Source organism: Ooceraea biroi, chromosome 4 (assembly GCF_003672135.1).
Source record: "Ooceraea biroi isolate clonal line C1 chromosome 4, Obir_v5.4, whole genome shotgun sequence".
In the NCBI taxonomy this organism is placed as follows: Eukaryota; Metazoa; Arthropoda; class Insecta; order Hymenoptera; family Formicidae; genus Ooceraea; species Ooceraea biroi.
In genome coordinates this window covers 7,060,703-7,080,097 of record NC_039509.1, presented here as the reverse complement: position 1 = coordinate 7,080,097, position 19,395 = coordinate 7,060,703, and the positions used below count along the sequence as shown (strand labels likewise).

Below are 19,395 nucleotides of genomic sequence, written 5' to 3'. Positions count from 1 at the left end.
CTGTTTTCACGATTTTATTTATTTAAGTCGCTTTACGCGAGATCTCCAGCGATGTTTGACAAAATCTGGCAAGACTCGACTAAATGTGTGCCAGACATACGATTTGTGTGCGTAAATCGCTGAATAAATTTCTAAGGTTTTTATTTAGTCAAGGAGAATTCCCTTTATGTGCCATAAGGTTGCTTTATTTCAAGATAAAACGCCATTCATGCCATTGCGTTGCTTTTTAATTAAAGCGGTTGTAGCCAAATTTTTTGGCCCCGAGTGAAAAATAAAAAAAAGTTCTAATACGGAGCCGTGGCGTCACCTACCAATGTTTGTTCGAATTATGATTTCGCGGGTGGCGGCGTTCGAGCTACGGCTAAGGTCGGACGAGAAAGAAGCGGCAGGTTGTACGACTGCCGAAGCTGGCCGAGGCGCAGCGCGCACACGTACGCGGTCGCTCTCTCGTGTGCGTATCCCCCTCCACGCGTTAGCATGTTGCAGCGTCTCGCTGGCATCACCGCGGTCACCAGTCGTCGTGTTCCCGTGATCTCGTCGAGTCTGGTTCCGGTGGCTTATGCGGATTTGCCGTCGCGGCGGACGCAGTCGATGCCCGTTCCGTTGATTCGAGCAGGACCGTACCGCACGGCAGCGCGAGGATCCAGGAGTGCCGGCGTACCGTTCTCGCGTCAGATATGAGCCACGCTTGGCTACGCTTTTCACGTGCGTCGCAGAGTGGCCGCCGGCGGCAGCGCGGGTGTGTCCGCTGAATCGATCGCGTTCCGATACGGTGCGATCGAGTGTGTCAGTCACCTCGCCGACGGCCGACGGGAGCGTGTCGGCGCCTTCGCGGTCGCTAGGACCGCGCGCGCGCGCGCGTACGCGGGTGCGCACCGTGTCGGTATGCACAGTCGACCACCAGCCACCGCGATGTCGACGGTGGCCGAGCCGCAGGAACGCAACATCGCCTACAACGGCAAGGACAACGTGTCAGCTGTGGTGGTGCAGCCTACCACTACCAGGTGCAGACTCAGGGTCTACAAGATCGTAGTGCTAGGCGATGGTGGCGTTGGCAAATCAGGTATCGTTGTCCGATCGGCGCGTACGAGTATCCGCGAGCGCGCGCTGTCTCGTTGAACGTTTGAGTATGAGCTGCGCTGTAACAAGGGTTGCTTTTCAGCCGTCACGCTGCAGTTTGTCAGTCACAGATTTCTGGATTATCATGATCCTACTATAGGTAAGCTAGACCTAGACTTTCGTGCTGGACAGAAAGAGAGAGAGAGAGTGTGTGTGTGTGTGTGCAGTGTGTACATGGTGAAATGGAGAGGAAGAGAAAAGTGATAGAATTTTCACTAACTCTCAAGTACAGATGTGGATTTAGCAGAGAATCAAGTCAATGAGGAGTCACAGAGATAAGGATAAAGTAGATGATCGGAGATAAGTCGAATCTGCTTAAAAGAGACTCTGCTCAGGATCTATACTTGAGGGTGTAGCAGAAAAGAATACGAGGCAGATGTATGTAACAATTTCTCTCTTGTCTGTAGAGGACTCATATCAGAAGCAAGTGGTTATCGATGGCGAGGCAGCTCTCTTGGATATTTTGGACACAGCTGGACAGGTTTGAGATTCTTATGTATGTTACGATGGTGAAAATAGCATTACACGGAAACTAGCAAGAAGGGCAGATTATGTATTCGTATATAAGTGTCTCTGTTTAATGCGCATGAGATTGAGAACGGTCCTCTTATGTTGTATGTGCACAGGTGGAGTTCACAGCCATGCGCGAGCAGTACATGAGGTGCGGAGAAGGTTTCATGATATGTTACTCCGTGACGGATAGACATAGCTTCCAAGAGATAATGGAGTACAGGAAACTAATATCGCGGGTGCGCGCCAACGAGGAGATTCCTCTGGTGTTGGTCGGCAACAAGTTTGATCTGCAGCATCATCGAAAGGTACGTATTAGATGCCGATCATCAGATCTCATCTCGAGTCGATCATCATCGTTATCATTAAACAAGTCGCAAGTATCCGTGCGGTCCATACAGCATGTAGTACGAACAACGCCGTTTCTCGCCCGCGTTCAACTTGAAAGCCCCTTTCAGGTGAGCATGGAGGAGGGTAAGGCACTGGCAAAGGAACTAGGTTGTCCGTTTTACGAGACGTCCGCTGCGCTCAGGCAATTCATAGACGACGCGTTCTTCTCGTTGATCAGGCAGATCCGCGCCAAGGAGAAGTCCCGCAACCGCAAGCGCAGCCGCTGGTGGCGGATTCGTTCGATATTCGCGTTCATCTTCCGGCGGAAACAGAGGCACCTTTCCCATCATTCGCTTTAAAACCGTTTCGATAGTGAGCCTCCTACTAGCAAGATTATTGAAATCAAAGGCAGCAATAGGACGAGTGTAATATCAAGAGGGTTCGCAACGAAGTAAGCGTATTAATTGCCCATAGCTTTTTATAACTCACACAGTAGTCTTGTTTAGAGACTGACGATTTGTCAACACCACACTGCCTTATCGTTGACCCCATATACTCTGGATACGGCAAGGTGAAATTGTCAGAGACAGACTGGAAAGCGCACTTGTATTTAATCTGAGATCTCAGATTAGTCAATCACTCGTGCTACTCGGCATGTACGTATATAACAAATATATATGAGTGCACATATATGTTATATATATATATATATATATATATATATATATATAACATATAACGTTCGATAGAGAGAATCATGCTTCCTGTAAACGGCGCAACGTCATACTCGTGGCTTCCAGTTTCTCCTACGATGACAGCAGTCTCTCTTCCATGATTTATCTCTCAAAGGCTGTTAACGTACATTCACGTTCATTTAGGCTTCGTGAAGCAATCAGTGATGAGATGACGAAGCTAAATGCCGAAAGTATCCAACTTTAGTTAGATATTTCGACTGTCTCAAGTAAAGTCTCTCTATTCTAACTCTGATTGTAATAAACTCCGATCTGTAGACTTTAGTTTGCTACTAGCAGCTGATTACGTGACCAAAGAGAAGTATATGAAACATTAAGACGAAGTGGCAAGTGCAAGATATTATATAAGAGCTTCGTAACAGAGATTGTTGCAATTTTACATGAGAGATTATTGCGCTCCAAGTGGTAAATGATAAACTGAATTTATTTATTCTAATTTAATTCACCATGTAAATATGAGAGAAATGTTATATAAGTATTAAATGATTTTATATAAAAGAGATTGATTTTTAGAATGTACATTCTATAAATATGTACTCTAAAAATTATATACGCGCGCGCGATAACTTTGTCCAAGTTACAATAAGTTGCAAAGTTTAAGATTGTTGCATTACGTGAATCATGTGATCTCCAAGATATTTCAAAGAGATATTTCTCAAGAGAAATATATCATAAAATACGTCTGCCATAAATACGGACAATTAAACTGGCGATATAAGCAACTATTATACATTATTTCTATACATTACCAATATACGACAGCTCCAGGAGAAATACTGTATAGATTTTTAACATAATTATGACTCTTATGCATGTGTTGTACAGTTACAGTGCACAACATTGCAGTTTGATTGCAATTTAATTTTTGTTGACGATTTGACGATAAATGCCTCGATCATATATGCAGCTCTTCAAGTATAGAATTATGTTTATATAAGTTGAAATTAATAAATTGTTCACACACTAATTATTTCTTCATCTAACATTTAATGTGAATTAATGGCACAAAATGTTTATAATAGTAGTAGAATATAAATTTGCACTGATATGTGTATATTTTATATATATATAAACAAGGGAAAGAGAGAATTATTTAGATGTAAGCACCTGCATAGTAATTGTCTAGTCGTTACTTAAATTGTCCTAGTCACATTTTGCATTTTGTTGTAATACATTAATTTATATTAGTTTAATTACATAGTTTAAACGTTGATCAATGTGCACTTTTATATGTTATTACTTGTAATATTATATATCAAATAAATATCTTTATCTATAAAAATATAATTTAATCTATTTAAAACGCAGTTTCTTTTATTTATTAATAAATACTAATTTACTCCGTAATAATAATGTACAATGTACTTTTGATAATTTTGCCAAAGTTTCGCAATATAATTAATACAAAATGGCTATCAAGTAAACTTTCTTTTCCTCTTTGTCTATCTCTCTCTCTCTCTCCCTCTCTCGCTCGCTCACTTTCTTTACTAATAAATAATAGTTATATGTATTTTAAAAAAAGAGAAATTGCCATAAGATGCGATATTGCAAATGAAATATTCATACTTTCACATATCAGTGAGAAGTATTGTTATTTTAGAGCTATTATTTTCTAATTAACGACGTATAAAATCAAATTACGTAAACTGAGAATTGTAATATGTATATGACATTATTGTTAATTATATATAAAAATGTTTATATATAAGTAAATTGATACATGTCACGAATAATTAAATTATATCGTCGTTTTATACAACATTTAGTTAAATATAAAATGGATTAAATATGAAATATAATTTCGCGCAGATAATAAATTCCGCATGTGTAATAACCATGAGAGTATCGTGAATGGAAAATGTAACAACAAGCATATAAAGAATATTTAAAATGTATAAGGTCGACATAATAATTAATGATTGCTTGCATATTACATTTTTATTTGATGTTACGCATGTACATACATTTGTTATAAGAATTCCGTAAACTTTTAATAACGTGTACTTAAAAAGAAACCTCTAATTTAGATGTAATTTCTTTATTTAACAGATAGCAAGTTCGATTGATGGCACAAATAAATATCATATATAAAAATTGTAAGAATTTCGCGATATAAAATATATATATTCCATATGCTGGCTAAAGCATTGATCTAATACAAAACTAAAATATTTTGTATACTATTAATACAAAATAATTTTACAGTAAGTAATAATTATTGAAGAAATAAAATTTTAAAATCATACTTGTATTATATCTGAATATATTTCGTTATTACAAATATGAATCTGCTTATTACTTACCTCTATCAACGCGAATGTAATACTTTGTGTACATATGTTTATATTAAAGTTTATTATTAACTGTCTACTTGTAAGATTATAATAAAACTGACAAGATAAAATACAAATCTTAATTATTTATTCAATTAAAGTCTTTCTGGCTGCGCTATTTTATATTTTGTACAATTATGTAAAATGTCATCTTATTAAATAAATATAAGTTTATCAGTTGTCTTAAATGATGTGCAAAATAATCACTTTATAATGGCTTATTAAAAAATTATGGTAGACATGTTATTTGAAACAATTGTTGATGCAATTATTTGTCATTCTCAGATCTTTGAACGATTACAATAATGCGGGATTCGCTTATTATATGAATAAAGATTCTCTTAATATTCATTAATGTATATGTGCGTACCGAACCGACTTATTTAGAACTTATCTTGTTACGTATTGACATTACGTTCTAGCTCTTTAATAATATGTAAAAAACAATTCTATTTCTCTTAAGATAATAACATACGCATAAAAAATATATATATGTATCACAAACGATTGAGATAATGCAATTAAATGAGCAGAATATCTTGCATGATATACTGGAAAAATATATCTATAATATATCTATGATGAAGCAGACAAATATATTGCTTAATATTTCTCTGCAACTAACTTTAGCCTAATTAGTTATCTGAAGATTATTACAAAATAAATGCCATATTCATTTTTATATTACATTGTATGCTATTATTTATTTTTATCTCCTGGTTTTTTTGTAATGTCCTGTGCTTTTCCTTCTTCCTCATTGTCTAGAAGTATCATAGTATCGTCTGTGCTTTGAATGTCATCTTCATTATCTACATAAATAATAAGAAAATAAAAAATAAGAATTTGTTGCTAATAATAAACACACAATCTGATTTTTCTTAATGATTTGAAATTCAATTTTCTATATGGAAAAGAGAGAATAATACGCGTGTACGTATACGTTTGCGGTTGTGAGTGATAAATTGAGATTTGATATAATATAAAACCAATTAATTTAAAACAAATAAAATTTTTCCTGCTTATCATATGTGTCATTTTAGCTTTAATATGTTAACTACATTATATTTGAGCAAAGTCAGAGCAAAATGCGCATGGTGATATCACAATGTAAAATTTTAATTACCACGTGCACGATTTTCAGGATCTTCCAAAACGTCAGCTGGCACATCCTGTTCCGCGGCATCAATCGATGTGCCATTCACTTGTTTCGATTCCATTTCAACTGAAAGCCACGTAAGCTAAGTTACTATAATAAAATTGAAAATTGTCTTATTTCTGAATTTTAATCGTAATCCGTCATACAGAATATACACAGTAACAGTAATGTGAGAGTATCATTAATAACTAATGTTTATTAACTTTGTTTGCTTTTATTAATTTATTCAATTCAATATTAATCGAGTCCCATCAATATTTGCAAGCTTCACGCGCATATATAAAGTATATGTTAATATAAAGTAAATGAATCCTCTGATATCAGGATATTCGCATAATATTTATTAATAATCATTATATCAATTCTGTTTGATATAATCCAAAAGCAAGAGTGTGTTACTGAACGTATCACAGATATATGTTCTATATGTAATAAAGTAATATACACGTAACATGTTTTATGCCTACAATTTTTGAAGAGTTGACAATTCTAGTTTATCATCGTTTATTCTTCAACATATTTCTCTACAAATACAAATCCAAATCTGTGGTTTACATTATAATGCTTCTTTTTTCATTTTAATAAAATCTTATTACAAATATAGTATTATGTTGCAACACAAGCTGTTAGTAAATTGTATATAAAAAAAGCTCTACATAAATAAATCTCTTGTAATTATATATTCGTAATTTAAATAATTATATAAATCGTCGGAACAATCTCGCGTTCTGATTATAGCGCGATAAATATAGGGCAAAGCGTTCAAGCATTATAAATATATGCAGAATAGAATCTTATTTTATACTATATAATTTTTAACATTTCTCTCTTTTTTAAAATCAAGAGAGAAAATGATTATACTAAAACATTAAAAATACAAAATTTTTGTATTTTTAAGGGAAAGAAGTTGTTAATAATGCTTGTTAATAAAACTTGCATGGCACTTATTAACACTCACAAAAATCACTTTTCTGATTTTTATCATAATTTTTACGTAATTAAAATACGGAATCAGACTTGACAATGTAAAGCATAAAATAACTAAAAGGCTACTACTACATTTTCATATTTCACATTTCGTAGATAATTAATAGACAATTTTGCATTACAATCCAGACGATCTTTCGTCATATAAAAATTTCATCGTGATTTTAGATAAAGATAGATAAAGAATAGTTGTTATAGATCGTTAGTATTGAAGCAAGGGATGGACGGCGATACGGTATTTTAGAAGCGATACAGTAAGTTTTGTCTTCAAACAGAGCTTTAGTTACAAGTATATAAATATACGAAAATGTGATTTATATACAAATCTATTGCAAACTCGTTAATTTCATGTCATCTGCGGTAGCATTCTCTCGCCCCGGGAACGGGGAAAGGTATCACTACCTTTCTTCAACATGGTCACTGAGAAACGAGGAGTTTGGCGCACAGCACCGGGTGGGTCTGTTGGTAGGATCGGAATTCCATGGAACTTCAAACCTCGCTGACCAGCTACGGATACTCTTACAGCCGACTCCGGTACCGGGGGCAATTGAGACTTGTTAATGACCGTCGTCGTTGCTAGATCAGCAAATCCCGGATAATATCTTATAATGCTGAGCCAGTCAAAAAATGTGCATAGAAAGTGGAACGAGGTCATAGCCGCGCGTTAATGCTCGCATGAGCAGCCCAATTGCAGTTACAGGGAACATAATCAATGGGAATATCGACGAGATTCGAGAAAAAAATCAACTAAGGATTGTTTCTCTCGATGAAGCAGAGTGCAATTAGCTATCTAGGTTAGCAAACATTCCAATTCGTATACTCATACTGGTGATAGAATGCAAAACAACACTTTACGTACTGCTTAATTGCAAGAAATTAAATCAATTTTGACAATTGACGTTAATTGTAATGGGAAACACAAATGTGGGAATACGTATTAAATAAAATTCATTCAAAAATAGGTGAAAACAACTATGACTTACGTGGCAGAAGAATGGGAGTCTCTTTCTTGTCAGGCGGTGAATTACAATTAAGTTTAACTCGCTCTATGTCTTCCTTCAACTATAAAAATAGCATGAGAAATGAGTGACTTTATATGATACGTTGTAGTAAAAGTTTGCTACTTTAGAAGACAAAATACATATCTCGTACCTTATCTACTTCCTCTTGAAGCTTTTTGTTTTCATCCCGCTTCACGTCCAATTGGGTATTAATTGTGTCTTTTTCTAATCTCAACGTTTCTAATGTTGCAGTCCTAGTGGCATCCAATTTGTTCAATGAGTCTAGCTCGCTTTTGCACACGGTTACCGAATCCTCGAGTTCTTCATTTTTCTTTTTAAGGTCAATTTGTTGCTCCAATCGAACATGTAGCGAAGCCAATTCATCTTCCGTGTGTTTATATCTTTGTTCTAAGTTACCACGTAACGTTACGCACTGATCCCTCTCTTCGGCACTGGAAAATAAAACCAATTTCTTCGTCAAAATAAAATTGTATTTTACAGTAAAGAATGTGCTCTGAAATGAATGAAAATAATGATTTACGAAGAAACCGGGAGATGACAATAATATTGAGTGCATACCATGTCATAAGCACGCTACAAGCAAATAGTCTCATGAGAAGCATCTTGACATTCCATTCCAACATCAACATTTCGCAGCTAACTTCATAACAATCGTGCTGATGAAATAACATAGCACTTTTGGCAAGCGCATTGTGCCTATGCGACAGGTAATTTTTAGGCCGTCTTACCTAATCTTGAGCTGTTCGTTCAGGTCGTCGATCTGCCTGACGAGCTCCAGGTTCTCGGAAGACAGGGTCCACCAGTTGCAGATGAGCATGAGGCACGCCAGCAGCAGTCCTCCAACTAGGAGGGGTGGGCATCTGCCACCACCGACTCTCATACCGTCGATTCCCATTCCTTTATCGTTCTCGTTGTCGCGCGTCAACCGACACTCAACATATGCCACGTTACTGCTGCGTTGTTTGCTGCCGTGCAACTGCAAGCAAACGATCTACGTGTCACACGCGTCGCCCATGGAACGCGGACCGCGGTCAGCACGTAACCCCAATACGTGCGAGTGCGTTTCCTTAGGCGACGAAGAGGATTCGCGTCCTTGCGACACTCGTCGACTCACGTGTTTCCGTTTCGATTCTCCCCTCAGGAAGTTCCTCCCGCGACAGCCATTTGAAACCTACGTATTTTTGGCGTTTCGTTTCGGGGGCGTGCTCCGATATACGCTGCCGGCGCCGGCAGCGATATCACACGAAGGCGTTCCTTCCGGCTCTTCCTTCCGCTGCTTTTCAACTACAGGGTGCTCCAGATCTGACACTCCGTCGTTTATTGAAACTATAAATCGGAATTTTCCTTTTCATTTCGTTCAAGTCATTTCAGTCATCGTTTCTTGATATATTAAATAGCAGTCAAATATTGCGATTAGATTTTAGATTAATTTAGAGTACAAAAAGGAAAAATAAGATGATTCAGTCTTTTGGAACTTCTCACAAGTTCAAATTGATTTAATTATGAAAAATATAGCGAGTATCCATCAAAAACTGATTTCGCACGTTTCAAATTTTTAATCGGAGCAAAGAGTGACCGCAAAATCAGTGGTTTTTTCGCCTATTTTTGGTCCCACGATATTGGAATTGAATTGTGTGCCAAATGGTACCTTATGATAAGACATCAATCACCAAAAAGTTTTAAGTTGAGGTGAGAATTAGTTTGTAGTCAAAATTCATTAATGCGTCAGCTCATAACGCTTTAAGACACGAATTTGTATGTCAATCTAATAATTTAAAACTTCGTATACAGGTTTTGCTGATTGTTGACAACGAATTACAAGTCAGATTTTAAAAATTCAAAATGCTAACGCGTAAGCGGTTGCGATAGAGGAATAGAAAAGGAGCGCCGCATGTAGGCCCGTCTGTCCTTCTCAGTTGCGCATGCGCCTTTGCAGAGATACGCAGTCTTCCCATATCTGCACATGTGCAAAGACAAAGGGGTCTTTTTGCAGCTTTCTCTTTCTATTGCTATATTGCTTTTTCAGCTCGCTCACGCACTCTATTCTTATATCTCTATGATCCGAACTTTACTTATCAGAAAAGAGGTTCTGAAAATAACTAATTATTATATTGAAAATAGTTGCGTGCTAGTCACGGCTATAGTCTGACATCACCGGCACAGCATCCTCTGTTTCTTTCTTTCCCGAGCTATAACTGATGCATCATCGAAATTATTACAATGATAATAAAACAAGAGTAATTATGAAATTAATATAATTAATTAATATAATTAATATAAAATATTCAACAATTTAAAAATTCGTTAGGATTCGAAAATCGATTTTGTAACTTTGAGTCATGCATTTTTTAAATATATTATTCGCCATATTTAATCAGCCATTTTGAATTTTTAAAATCTGACTTAAAATTCGTTGTTAACAATCAGCAAAACCTCTGGATACGAAATTTTTAATTATTAGATTGACATAAACATTCGTCTTTTAAAGCGTTATGAGCTGACGCGTTAATGAATTTTGACTACTTTGACCCTCCATATCTCTGAAACTAATTCTCACCTCAACTTAAAACTTTTTGGTGATTGATGTCTTATCATAAAGTACCATTTGGCACACAATTCAATTCCAATATCGCGGGACCAAAAATAGGCGAATTTTGCGGTCACTCTTTATGGTGCGACTTTCTCGGTGTTGCTCTATATTATGTTAACTATTAAGGTGCTTTTTCATGCTGACGCTTGACGCTCATTTTTAGCGTCAAAACAGGTCATTGTATATGTGAAAATCTTATACCTATACATACATTGTATCTTGTACTTATACATACATACATGAGTTTCACATATACTTTTCTTTTTTATTACGCTTCTACAGTCACTTCTAAAAGCTTCATTATATTCCTTTATTTTATCCCGAGTGGTGGCCGCTGCAAGTTTGTGCGTACAAATTGCTAAATTTTTGTAAAAAGCATTTTATTGTGCAAATATTGTGCGACGATGGCAGCACCATCGCGAAGAAGCTATCTAAAATACATCTTTGTAGCGTGCTACGCTACTGCTCCGCGTTACGCGAAATGCCCCGCGGCGCTACGCCACTGCCGCCGACGTGACGTCACACCCCCACCACGACCACCGAGTGGGGGTATATAAGCCGCGCCGCGCCGAGCAGCCAATCTTTCCTAGTTGGGCGCTCTCCGGCTTTGGTTCGCCCGGTTCGCCGTACGGCCGACGGACCGTACTACGTTAACGTCCGACGTGAGCGTTACGTCGCGTCCTCTGCCATCAGCCTAACCTAATATGCATACGGATTACGGTTCGTGTCGATCACGTGTCGGTTGATTTTATTCTTTCTTTATAATTACTGCACAAGTAGCACCTCCGACCCATTTTTCATAAATGTCTTCAAAAAGAAGAATCCGTATGCATATTTAGGTTAGGGCCAGCGCACGTACATTGCCGTAGCACTTTACGCGACGCGTAAGCCATCGCGCGTCGCCCGCGCGGCCGACATGTACTGACGGGTTTGTCGCGTCAACGCACGATGGCTTACGCGTCGCATAAAGTGCTACGGCCATAGACATAGTAAGAATAGACCGAGCGTGTTCTCGATTTGGCAGTGAATCACAGGTAGAAAAAGAGAGAAAGCAGGCGAAGGATTGCTCTCTCTCTCTCTCTCTAAGGAAAGAAGAGTAGGGGTAAGAGCGGAGAGTGGGGAAGACGCGAACAGAGAGAGAAAGAGATCCTCCACCTACTTTCCGTCCTTTTCTAGCTGTGCTTCACGTTTTGCGCTTCACGCTCGGTCTATTCTTACTATGTCTATGGCTACGGCAATGTACACTGAGGTGCATAAATGACTTCCTTTTTCGGTGTAAATGGTGTAGATAAGCGCGCCATCTGCGTGGTCGAATGTATGCTGCGCTTATCTACACCTATCTACACCGAAAAAGGAAGTCATTTATGCACCTCAGTGTACGTGCGCTGGCCCTAACCTAAATATGCGCAAAAATGGGGGGCGAGAAAAGGTTAACCTCCAAAATTCACCGTCAAAACTTTATCTTGGTGTTCGAGTTACGTACGAGAGGTTAGGTTTGACGTCGCGGTATCGTCCGGTGCGCCTAATGAAGAAAGAGAGAGAGAGCGAGAGTGTTGCCGTCCTGAGGCACGTCGTTGCTCGTCGTTCGCGGCAGGACGGGTTATCCGTCGACGTAAACCTGACACGTACGATCCACGAAGATACTTCAAGTCGCGCGATCGTTCTCGTTCGCGGCGCGAACCTGCGAATATCACGTCGGCACCTGCCAGGTACGTTCCCTTCTGCGAATCACTATGAGCTAAGGCCCTAAGTAGATTAAGGGGGTATTCTAGTGTAGCATGTCAGAAAAATCGAATTTTTTGGGCATATTTTGCAAGTATATGGTATGGAAAATATGTCTGCGAGAAGATTTAGCCCGATTCGCAAAATTAACAAAGTAATAGCACCTAATAGAAAATAACCTCTGGCGCGCGCTCGGCGGTTGGACCGCGCGGTACACAACAGAGCATTGTGTTAGTATTTTAGGTAGGGTCGGAAAATAGTTATTCTTTGAAGGTCGTACATTTGAATTGGAGCCTTTGTATAGTACAGGTTATATAGTACAATGAATCTCTAAATTCATTGATTTGGACTTTTGCTCCAAAACATCTCCATGCTGGCGTGAAAGTTGTTGAAATAGCAACATTCTTGGCAGTTATAATTTTCAATAAAGGATTTATGCCAATTTTCAAACTTATGAACGTGATGGGAGTTAGTATTGGTCAGCAAGCGGTGATGTACGCAAACTCCCGGAACGAAGCTCGTATCACCCGCTCGGAGCGGCGCTCCACTACCTTCTCTCGAGATCAGAGAATGAATCGCAGGGAAGAGAGATCAGCTCTGCAGGACTTCTACGAACAAGAGGAATGTCCCCTGTATGGCCCTGGACTAGCCGATTGATCGTAAGTAACATTATCTCTATGTAATCAGTATGAAAAACTTTAAACGTGTTTTTCTCGAAACCATGTTTTTCAAATTGGTTCCCATGATATCTCAAAAACCAGTTAATCAATTGACTCAGGCTTTTGCACACATCTTCAGTATATGTGTGGCTATAGCCCCTACCACAATAAAGTCGAAATATTGTTTTTTGGAATTTCTACAGCCCTTCAATGGTGAAAAAAATGGCACAAATCGAAACTTAATTTTTCAATGAAGTCATGTTTTAAATTTTCAACATTTTTTTTCATTCTGGTACCTGCTATAGCCACACTCATACTAATTAAGAATCTCTTTGGCTTTTTTGTTTCAGATGAGCAGAACAGCTGAAATCATGGGAACCATGGACCAACTGTTTTTTTTCATGTTCTTATTTAATATCATGTGCAGCACTTATTTATAGTTATTGTCTAATACAAAAATTTGGAAACATACACCAAATATGTATGAATAAGCAGGGAAAACCCTGCCTCAAAAAACCTTATACTTTTTTCAAAAAAAATTCACCAAAATAGCATACAAATTCCGCTTTTACACTAGAATACCCCCTTAAAAGCGATTAACGCGTATCCTTGGACTGATAGCACATCGCGCCGGACACGTCGCCAGTGTCACTGGATGCTTCACTCTTGCGGCGAGGATCGAGGCTGCGGGAGCGAGCAACGATGCCCAACGGAGCGAATTTGGGGTATACCTGGGTAAATGATCTCTTGAGGCAGGCGAGAGTCAATTGTGCGGGGAAGAAGCCACGCAGCGTGTACCAGAGGCTTCCCACTATGCGCCAGAAGTTCGAGATGGCGAAGAAGAACGGTGACTACAAGACTGCGTATATCCTCTTGAAGAGATGGCTGGACACGGTCAAGTGACTGAAGAAAACTCAGGATTACAAGGACCGCAAGTCCATCTATTCCACCAACATGACCAGCGATCAGGTAAGCAGCAGTGTATGGCAGTGTATGCCAGAGTGACCAGCCAGATGACTGTGTGCCGCTGCATGTGCGTAAATACATGAATGTTTGTATTCTAGATAAATTAAGTGAAAAACATACTTGCAGACTTGAGACAAAAGTTAGAGATACGCTGTGAGCATAGTTCCAGGAAGCACAACGACGCGGTGGAGAAAATGGAGGTGGACAGGTATTTGATCATCGACGTCAGGCAGAAGGCTCATTATGACGGTTCCAAAATTACGTTCGACAAGTGCATCAACATTCCACAATCGGAAATTAAACCGGGGTAAATACAACATCTCGCATAAAGTTTTTTCGCTTATAACTTTCTATTTTTATAAAATATCCTTTTTTTTTTCAATTCATCGACGCGCTTGGAACGTTCATCATGGTGTGTTTGCTTTCAGAAAGCTGGGCTACAAGTTCGCGGACTGCTTTCACAAGGACAAACAGTCATTCGATTTATTTAAGCATCGGTCGGCGCAGCACGTGGACGTAATAATTCTGGTGGACTGGAACACTACGCAGGAAACTTTGACGACCAGCACTTATCTGAACATACTGAAGGACATTTTCGAGAAATGTGAACCGGCACAAAGTATAAGAAGATCAAGATCCTCAACGGAGGCTACCAAGAGTGGCTGATGACGTATCCGACGTTTACAACGAATTCCAATGTGGCTGTGCTCGAGTTCAACGATGTCGCGAACGCGCAACAATTTGAGAACCCAGACGCGCCATGCGGATCCACACGCCACCTTAACGCGGAAAATTGTTTTTATTTATATGCGAAATTAATTTAGTTTACTATATTGCAAATTGTTTTTATTTTTTGCTTATTGGCTTTTATTATATTTGTGTGTATTGTATCTGTGCTTACTGGCTTTATTACACTTGCGTACACTTTTATCTTATTTCTGTTATTACTTGTTAATAATAATATGTATTGTAATTTTGTTCTTTTTGCTTTTTGGTATGTATTTTTGTATGTAGTCTTTCTTCATTCTTCCCTTCCCTCGGAGTCGGGCGTTCCCGACTGCAGTCCACCCGTCTTTCCAGGGCTCTTCCTGTGGGACTCCTACCCCCCCGCTAGGGTGTTGCCTGCGGGACTCCTTACCCTTCCCTTCCCTTCCTCTCGCTAGGGCGGTACCTGCGGGACTCCTTACCCTTCCCTTCCCTTCCTCCCTCTAAGGCGGTACCTGCGGGACCCTTACCCATCCCTTCCCTTCCCCCCGCTAGGGCGGTACCTGCGGGACTCCTTACCCTTCCCTTCCCTTTCTCCCGCCGGGACTCTCAGACTCGCGGCCTCCCACCCCCCCCCCCCCCCCCCCCCCCCCCCCCCCCCCCCCCCCCCCCCCCCCCCCCCCCCCCCCCCCCCCCCCCCCCCCCCCCCCCCCCCCCCCCCCTCTCGACCCGCGGGCCTCCTACCCTTCCCTTCCCTTCCTCCCGCCGGGGCTCTCGGACCCGCGGGCCTCCTACCCTTCCCTTCCATTCCTCCCGCCGGGGCTCTCGGACCCGCGGGCCTCCTACCCTTCCCTTCCATTTCTCCCGCCGGGGCTCTCGGACCCGCGGGCCTCCTACCCTTCCTCCCACCGGGGCTCTCGGACCCGCGGTTCTCCTACCCTTTCATCCTCGGGCGCGGTTTTAGTGTCACCGACTCGGCAGCATGACCCACTCGTGGGGCATTCTGCCCGGTCTCAACAGGGATGCACGGCATTTTGGACGAGCGCATCCGGGGGGGGGGGGGGGCCGAACCTCCTGGGGGCAGGGGACGTAGCCCACAGGGGGACGTAGGTCGTACAAAATCACCCTTTTTAGCCGGGAGCGTGGAACCGGCGGAGAGTCCTGACGTAATGCGCCTTTTAGTTCCAGGACTCTTTGTGAGCGGTTTGGTTGGTGGGATAAATAAAAAAAACTTATTTTTAATACTAATTTTTCGTACTAATGAAAAATTTGTTTCATTTATTGAACATTTTAATCACTTTTATATTTCATAAGCTTTCTAATATTGTTATAATATTTATAATTATATATTATATAATAAGCTTTCTCGAGTCGCTGTTGAGTTGTATTCGAAAGTCCATCTCGTCGTTGAACAATACTATTTATTGAAAATTGTTGAAAATTGGTGAAAATAGAGTTGCGAACGTTTTGCCGTCGAGTCGTACTACTACCTCGATTTTAACATGAGGCCGTGGTGATATCTAACAGTGTTTCCATGGTATATCATAAAGGTGCCGTTTCATGCAGCGAAATAATCGCCGCGAATGAAGGTCACGTGATCATTCGCTGTTCACTAGCGAGTAATCGCTGTTCGCTGAAAAGTTTCAACTTGTAGCGAATATTCGCAAGCAGCGAATATGTCTGCTCCAACTAAGAATGTTAACTTTTCAAATTGAGTTGCAGACATGCGTATGTAATTATTAAATCTCAAATCTTCTAAAACGAGTTTAGGTAGCACAGCATGAAAGAATCCATGCACTTTCCTTTCTTGAAAAATGGGTGCTATCCAATATTTCTTTTTACAATATCTTTTTTTTCCACTTTTTCTCAAATGTAAAAGTGTAGCTGCAACTGCAGCAGCTTTTCTTTTCTGTACAATATAATAATAATTTGCTTATTGTACATATTGTACATATGCAATAACCACTGCAGTTAGTGGTTATACCAAGTCCAGTTTATAACCGACTCGTCGTCCATTACAAAGATTTCAAGATTTTCCTACAAAGTAATAATTTAATCTATATTTGTTAAATATAATATTTAAAAGCATTTCAAAACAACTATGTATAATATTTTCTTACTATTGTTGACATGCAACCATACAGATGTGACGCTCACAAACTATTCGTGGCGAATTATTCGCCACTTCGCGGCGAATTATTCGCTACTCGCTAAAAATCATTCTCAGCGAAAAATTCGCTGCATGAAAAGGCACCTTACAATATATTTAGTTTATCTTTCCTATATATATTTACCTGTCACTTACTACATTTACACGAGCGCTACTTCTGTAGTAACTTACTCGAATTATAGTAACTTACCCCATTTACACGCAGTGAATTATCGGTTTACCCCGTTTACACCTTTGACTATATACCTATGGACTGCTAACGTTGCCACTTAGGTAATGTAAAAGACGCGATCCAAGATCTCAGCGCACCCACGTCCCAACGGCCAAGCCAAGAACTAATAATCATACATATACCTTTGACTGAAGCATTTGTTCTGTGGTTTCATGACGCATGCGAGGTGTTATAAGTGACAAATTCTAAGTGAAAACAAAATGGTTCGTTATTGTTGTATCAAATCATGTACAATCACACGATACAAAGCCAAAACAGGAATACAAAAATCGTCTCGAAATAAAGAATTCACACTTGGTTCCTTAAATTCTCTGCGATTATCGGTCCGCAATTCCGATGGTTGATGATGCACAGATCCTTGAATCTGAAAGGTTTCTCCTTACTTACTTACGAACGAACGTCGATTAATCATTGGGATCATACCTCATACAATAACGAGCCTAACAGAAAAAATATTTAATATTTATAGAATAGAAAATAAAACACGCATTTCAAAGAATGACTTTGCACGTAATAATAAATATAAATGTCCAAAATCTTTTTACCAATTTTGACGCGCACGTATTAGATAATGATTTATTAGAAAATCACAAACATAAAATGATAAAAACAATAATAGAGTTTTATTTAAAAATAAAGTTATATTGGTTTGGCAAAGAATTGACACGTAATTTACATGTAAAATATGTCCGTAAAGATTTTACAAAACTAATTTTGTTCAAAGGGCAGTAAGTGTAATCTATATATATATAAGCCAAATACCACTCACTGACTCATCAACGTGCAGCCCGAACCACTGCATCTATCGACTTGAAATTTTAAGGGTATATTCCTACTAGTACGTAGGTGCTCACTAAGGGTGGGTTTTCCGAAATTCACCCCTAACGGGTGAGAAGGGGTAAAATGTGTTTTTATTTAACTCTACACATAATATCGCGGGCGAAGCCCGCGTGTCGGGGGATGCTAGTGTATAATAAAACTGATTTTTAGTCTCTTAAGATTACGTTTTTATTTTCTTAATTTTTTCCTTTCAAGTATACTTTATTGTACTATATTCTCATGTACCTAATGCTTTATTGTAAGTAAGAAAAGAATTTGAAGTTATTTTGCAATTTAACATGAAAAGTGCAACAATTTTACTGTTCAAAAAGCATTTAAAAAATCATATTAATACAATGACCATGAATATTTTGTTTTATATTGCAGTATAAGAGAATGTGAATATTATATTCTTAAAACAATGTTCACGAAATATATGATTATTAGTTCTTGGTTTGGCCGTTAGTACCTGGTGGCGCTGAGATCTTGGATCGCACAATGGCTGCCCATTAGCAGTCCATAGGTATATAGTCAAAGGTTTACACGCAGAGAATTATCGTAAGTTACTATAATTCTAGTAAGTTACTACAGAAGTAGCGCTCGTGTAAATGTAGTAAATGTATCATATCGAAAAAAAACTATAAACGATTAGAATAAGAGAATATATTATAGCTTTCTGAAGAACGCAGGACAATTTAAATGATCAACATTGATCATAGATCATTCGCATAGATCGCGATTTTATCTCCAACAAGATGAGATTGACATGCGAGCCGTGTAAGTTTGTTTGGTTATCCCGAAGAAAGCAATATGCGGCATAGCTACATTTTTATCATCAATCAATTTATCAATTTATCATCAATAATTTTAATAAATTGATTGTTGAAGATTAATCTGATTTAATTCATTAATTTATTTTAGTTTCATTATATTTTCGCAGAATATTGGGTTATTACGACGCTCAAAGTCCAACGAGCAGTTTAGACAACTGTTTACTGACCACGAGCGTCGCATTCTGAATTAGTTTGAAGAAACTCCGCTACGAGCCTCCACTGGAAAATTGAGGTATTTTAATTGAGGAAAATTGATGAGGTAGTAGCAGAGAGAAGCCTGAGAGCGGTCACGCTCGCGTTTTAACTGTAACGCCTCAAACGTGGACATATGCGTTCCACTTGACGCTCCCAACGCTCGCGGCGTCATTCTATCTTTATTCAATATTCAGTGAGCAATAAAGACAGAATCACTTCAATCACTTCAATGTCCACGTTTGAGGCGTTACAGTTAAAACGCGAGCGTGACCGCTCTCAGGCTTCTCTCTGGTAG

General features: G+C 39.1%; 3 protein-coding genes across 9 annotated transcripts; 2 read left to right on the top strand and 1 right to left on the bottom strand.

Annotated features, from left to right (window-relative positions):
- The first annotated feature begins 79 nt into the window (after positions 1 to 79).
- On the top strand, positions 80 to 4,992 carry LOC105282557 (GTP-binding protein Rit2). 4 transcript variants are annotated; one of them, XR_003406505.1, is made up of 6 exons: positions 80 to 1,063; positions 1,163 to 1,219; positions 1,527 to 1,600; positions 1,746 to 1,937; positions 2,088 to 2,615; positions 2,760 to 4,992. XR_003406505.1 is itself a non-coding variant. In XM_026969376.1 (5 exons), exons 1-5 carry the CDS (start codon positions 886 to 888, stop codon positions 2,316 to 2,318), a joined length of 732 nt encoding a protein of 243 aa, XP_026825177.1. In that variant the 5' UTR covers positions 80 to 885; the 3' UTR covers positions 2,319 to 4,992. The 4 variants fall into 4 exon arrangements, 2 of the variants coding, with proteins under 2 accessions (XP_026825177.1, XP_026825178.1); XR_003406504.1 differs by having other exon boundaries at positions 2,709 to 4,992; XM_026969376.1 differs by having other exon boundaries at positions 2,088 to 4,992.
- LOC105282554 (Golgi membrane protein 1) lies at positions 4,638 to 11,068 on the bottom strand. 3 transcript variants are annotated; one of them, XM_011344591.3, is made up of 8 exons: positions 11,039 to 11,068; positions 9,324 to 9,535; positions 8,938 to 9,185; positions 8,340 to 8,640; positions 8,171 to 8,249; positions 7,590 to 7,763; positions 6,168 to 6,266; positions 4,638 to 5,853 (listed from the first exon to the last, which is right to left on the bottom strand). In XM_011344591.3, exons 3-8 carry the CDS (start codon positions 9,102 to 9,104, stop codon positions 5,744 to 5,746), a joined length of 930 nt encoding a protein of 309 aa, XP_011342893.1. In that variant the 5' UTR covers positions 9,105 to 9,185; positions 9,324 to 9,535; positions 11,039 to 11,068; the 3' UTR covers positions 4,638 to 5,743. The 3 variants fall into 3 exon arrangements, with proteins under 3 accessions (XP_011342893.1, XP_026825176.1, XP_011342895.1); XM_026969375.1 differs by lacking the exon at positions 11,039 to 11,068 and having other exon boundaries at positions 9,324 to 9,773; XM_011344593.3 differs by lacking the exons at positions 7,590 to 7,763; positions 11,039 to 11,068.
- Positions 11,069 to 12,168: 1,100 nt separating this feature from the next.
- LOC105275706 lies at positions 12,169 to 15,125 on the top strand. 2 transcript variants are annotated; one of them, XM_026969379.1, is made up of 4 exons: positions 12,169 to 12,508; positions 13,802 to 14,149; positions 14,273 to 14,453; positions 14,575 to 15,125. In XM_026969379.1, the coding sequence occupies exons 2-4, from the start codon at positions 14,062 to 14,064 to the stop codon at positions 14,810 to 14,812; spliced, it is 507 nt and encodes a 168-aa protein (XP_026825180.1). In that variant the 5' UTR covers positions 12,169 to 12,508; positions 13,802 to 14,061; the 3' UTR covers positions 14,813 to 15,125. The 2 variants fall into 2 exon arrangements, with proteins under 2 accessions (XP_026825180.1, XP_026825179.1); XM_026969378.1 differs by lacking the exon at positions 12,169 to 12,508 and having other exon boundaries at positions 13,674 to 14,149.
- Positions 15,126 to 19,395: the final 4,270 nt, after the last annotated feature.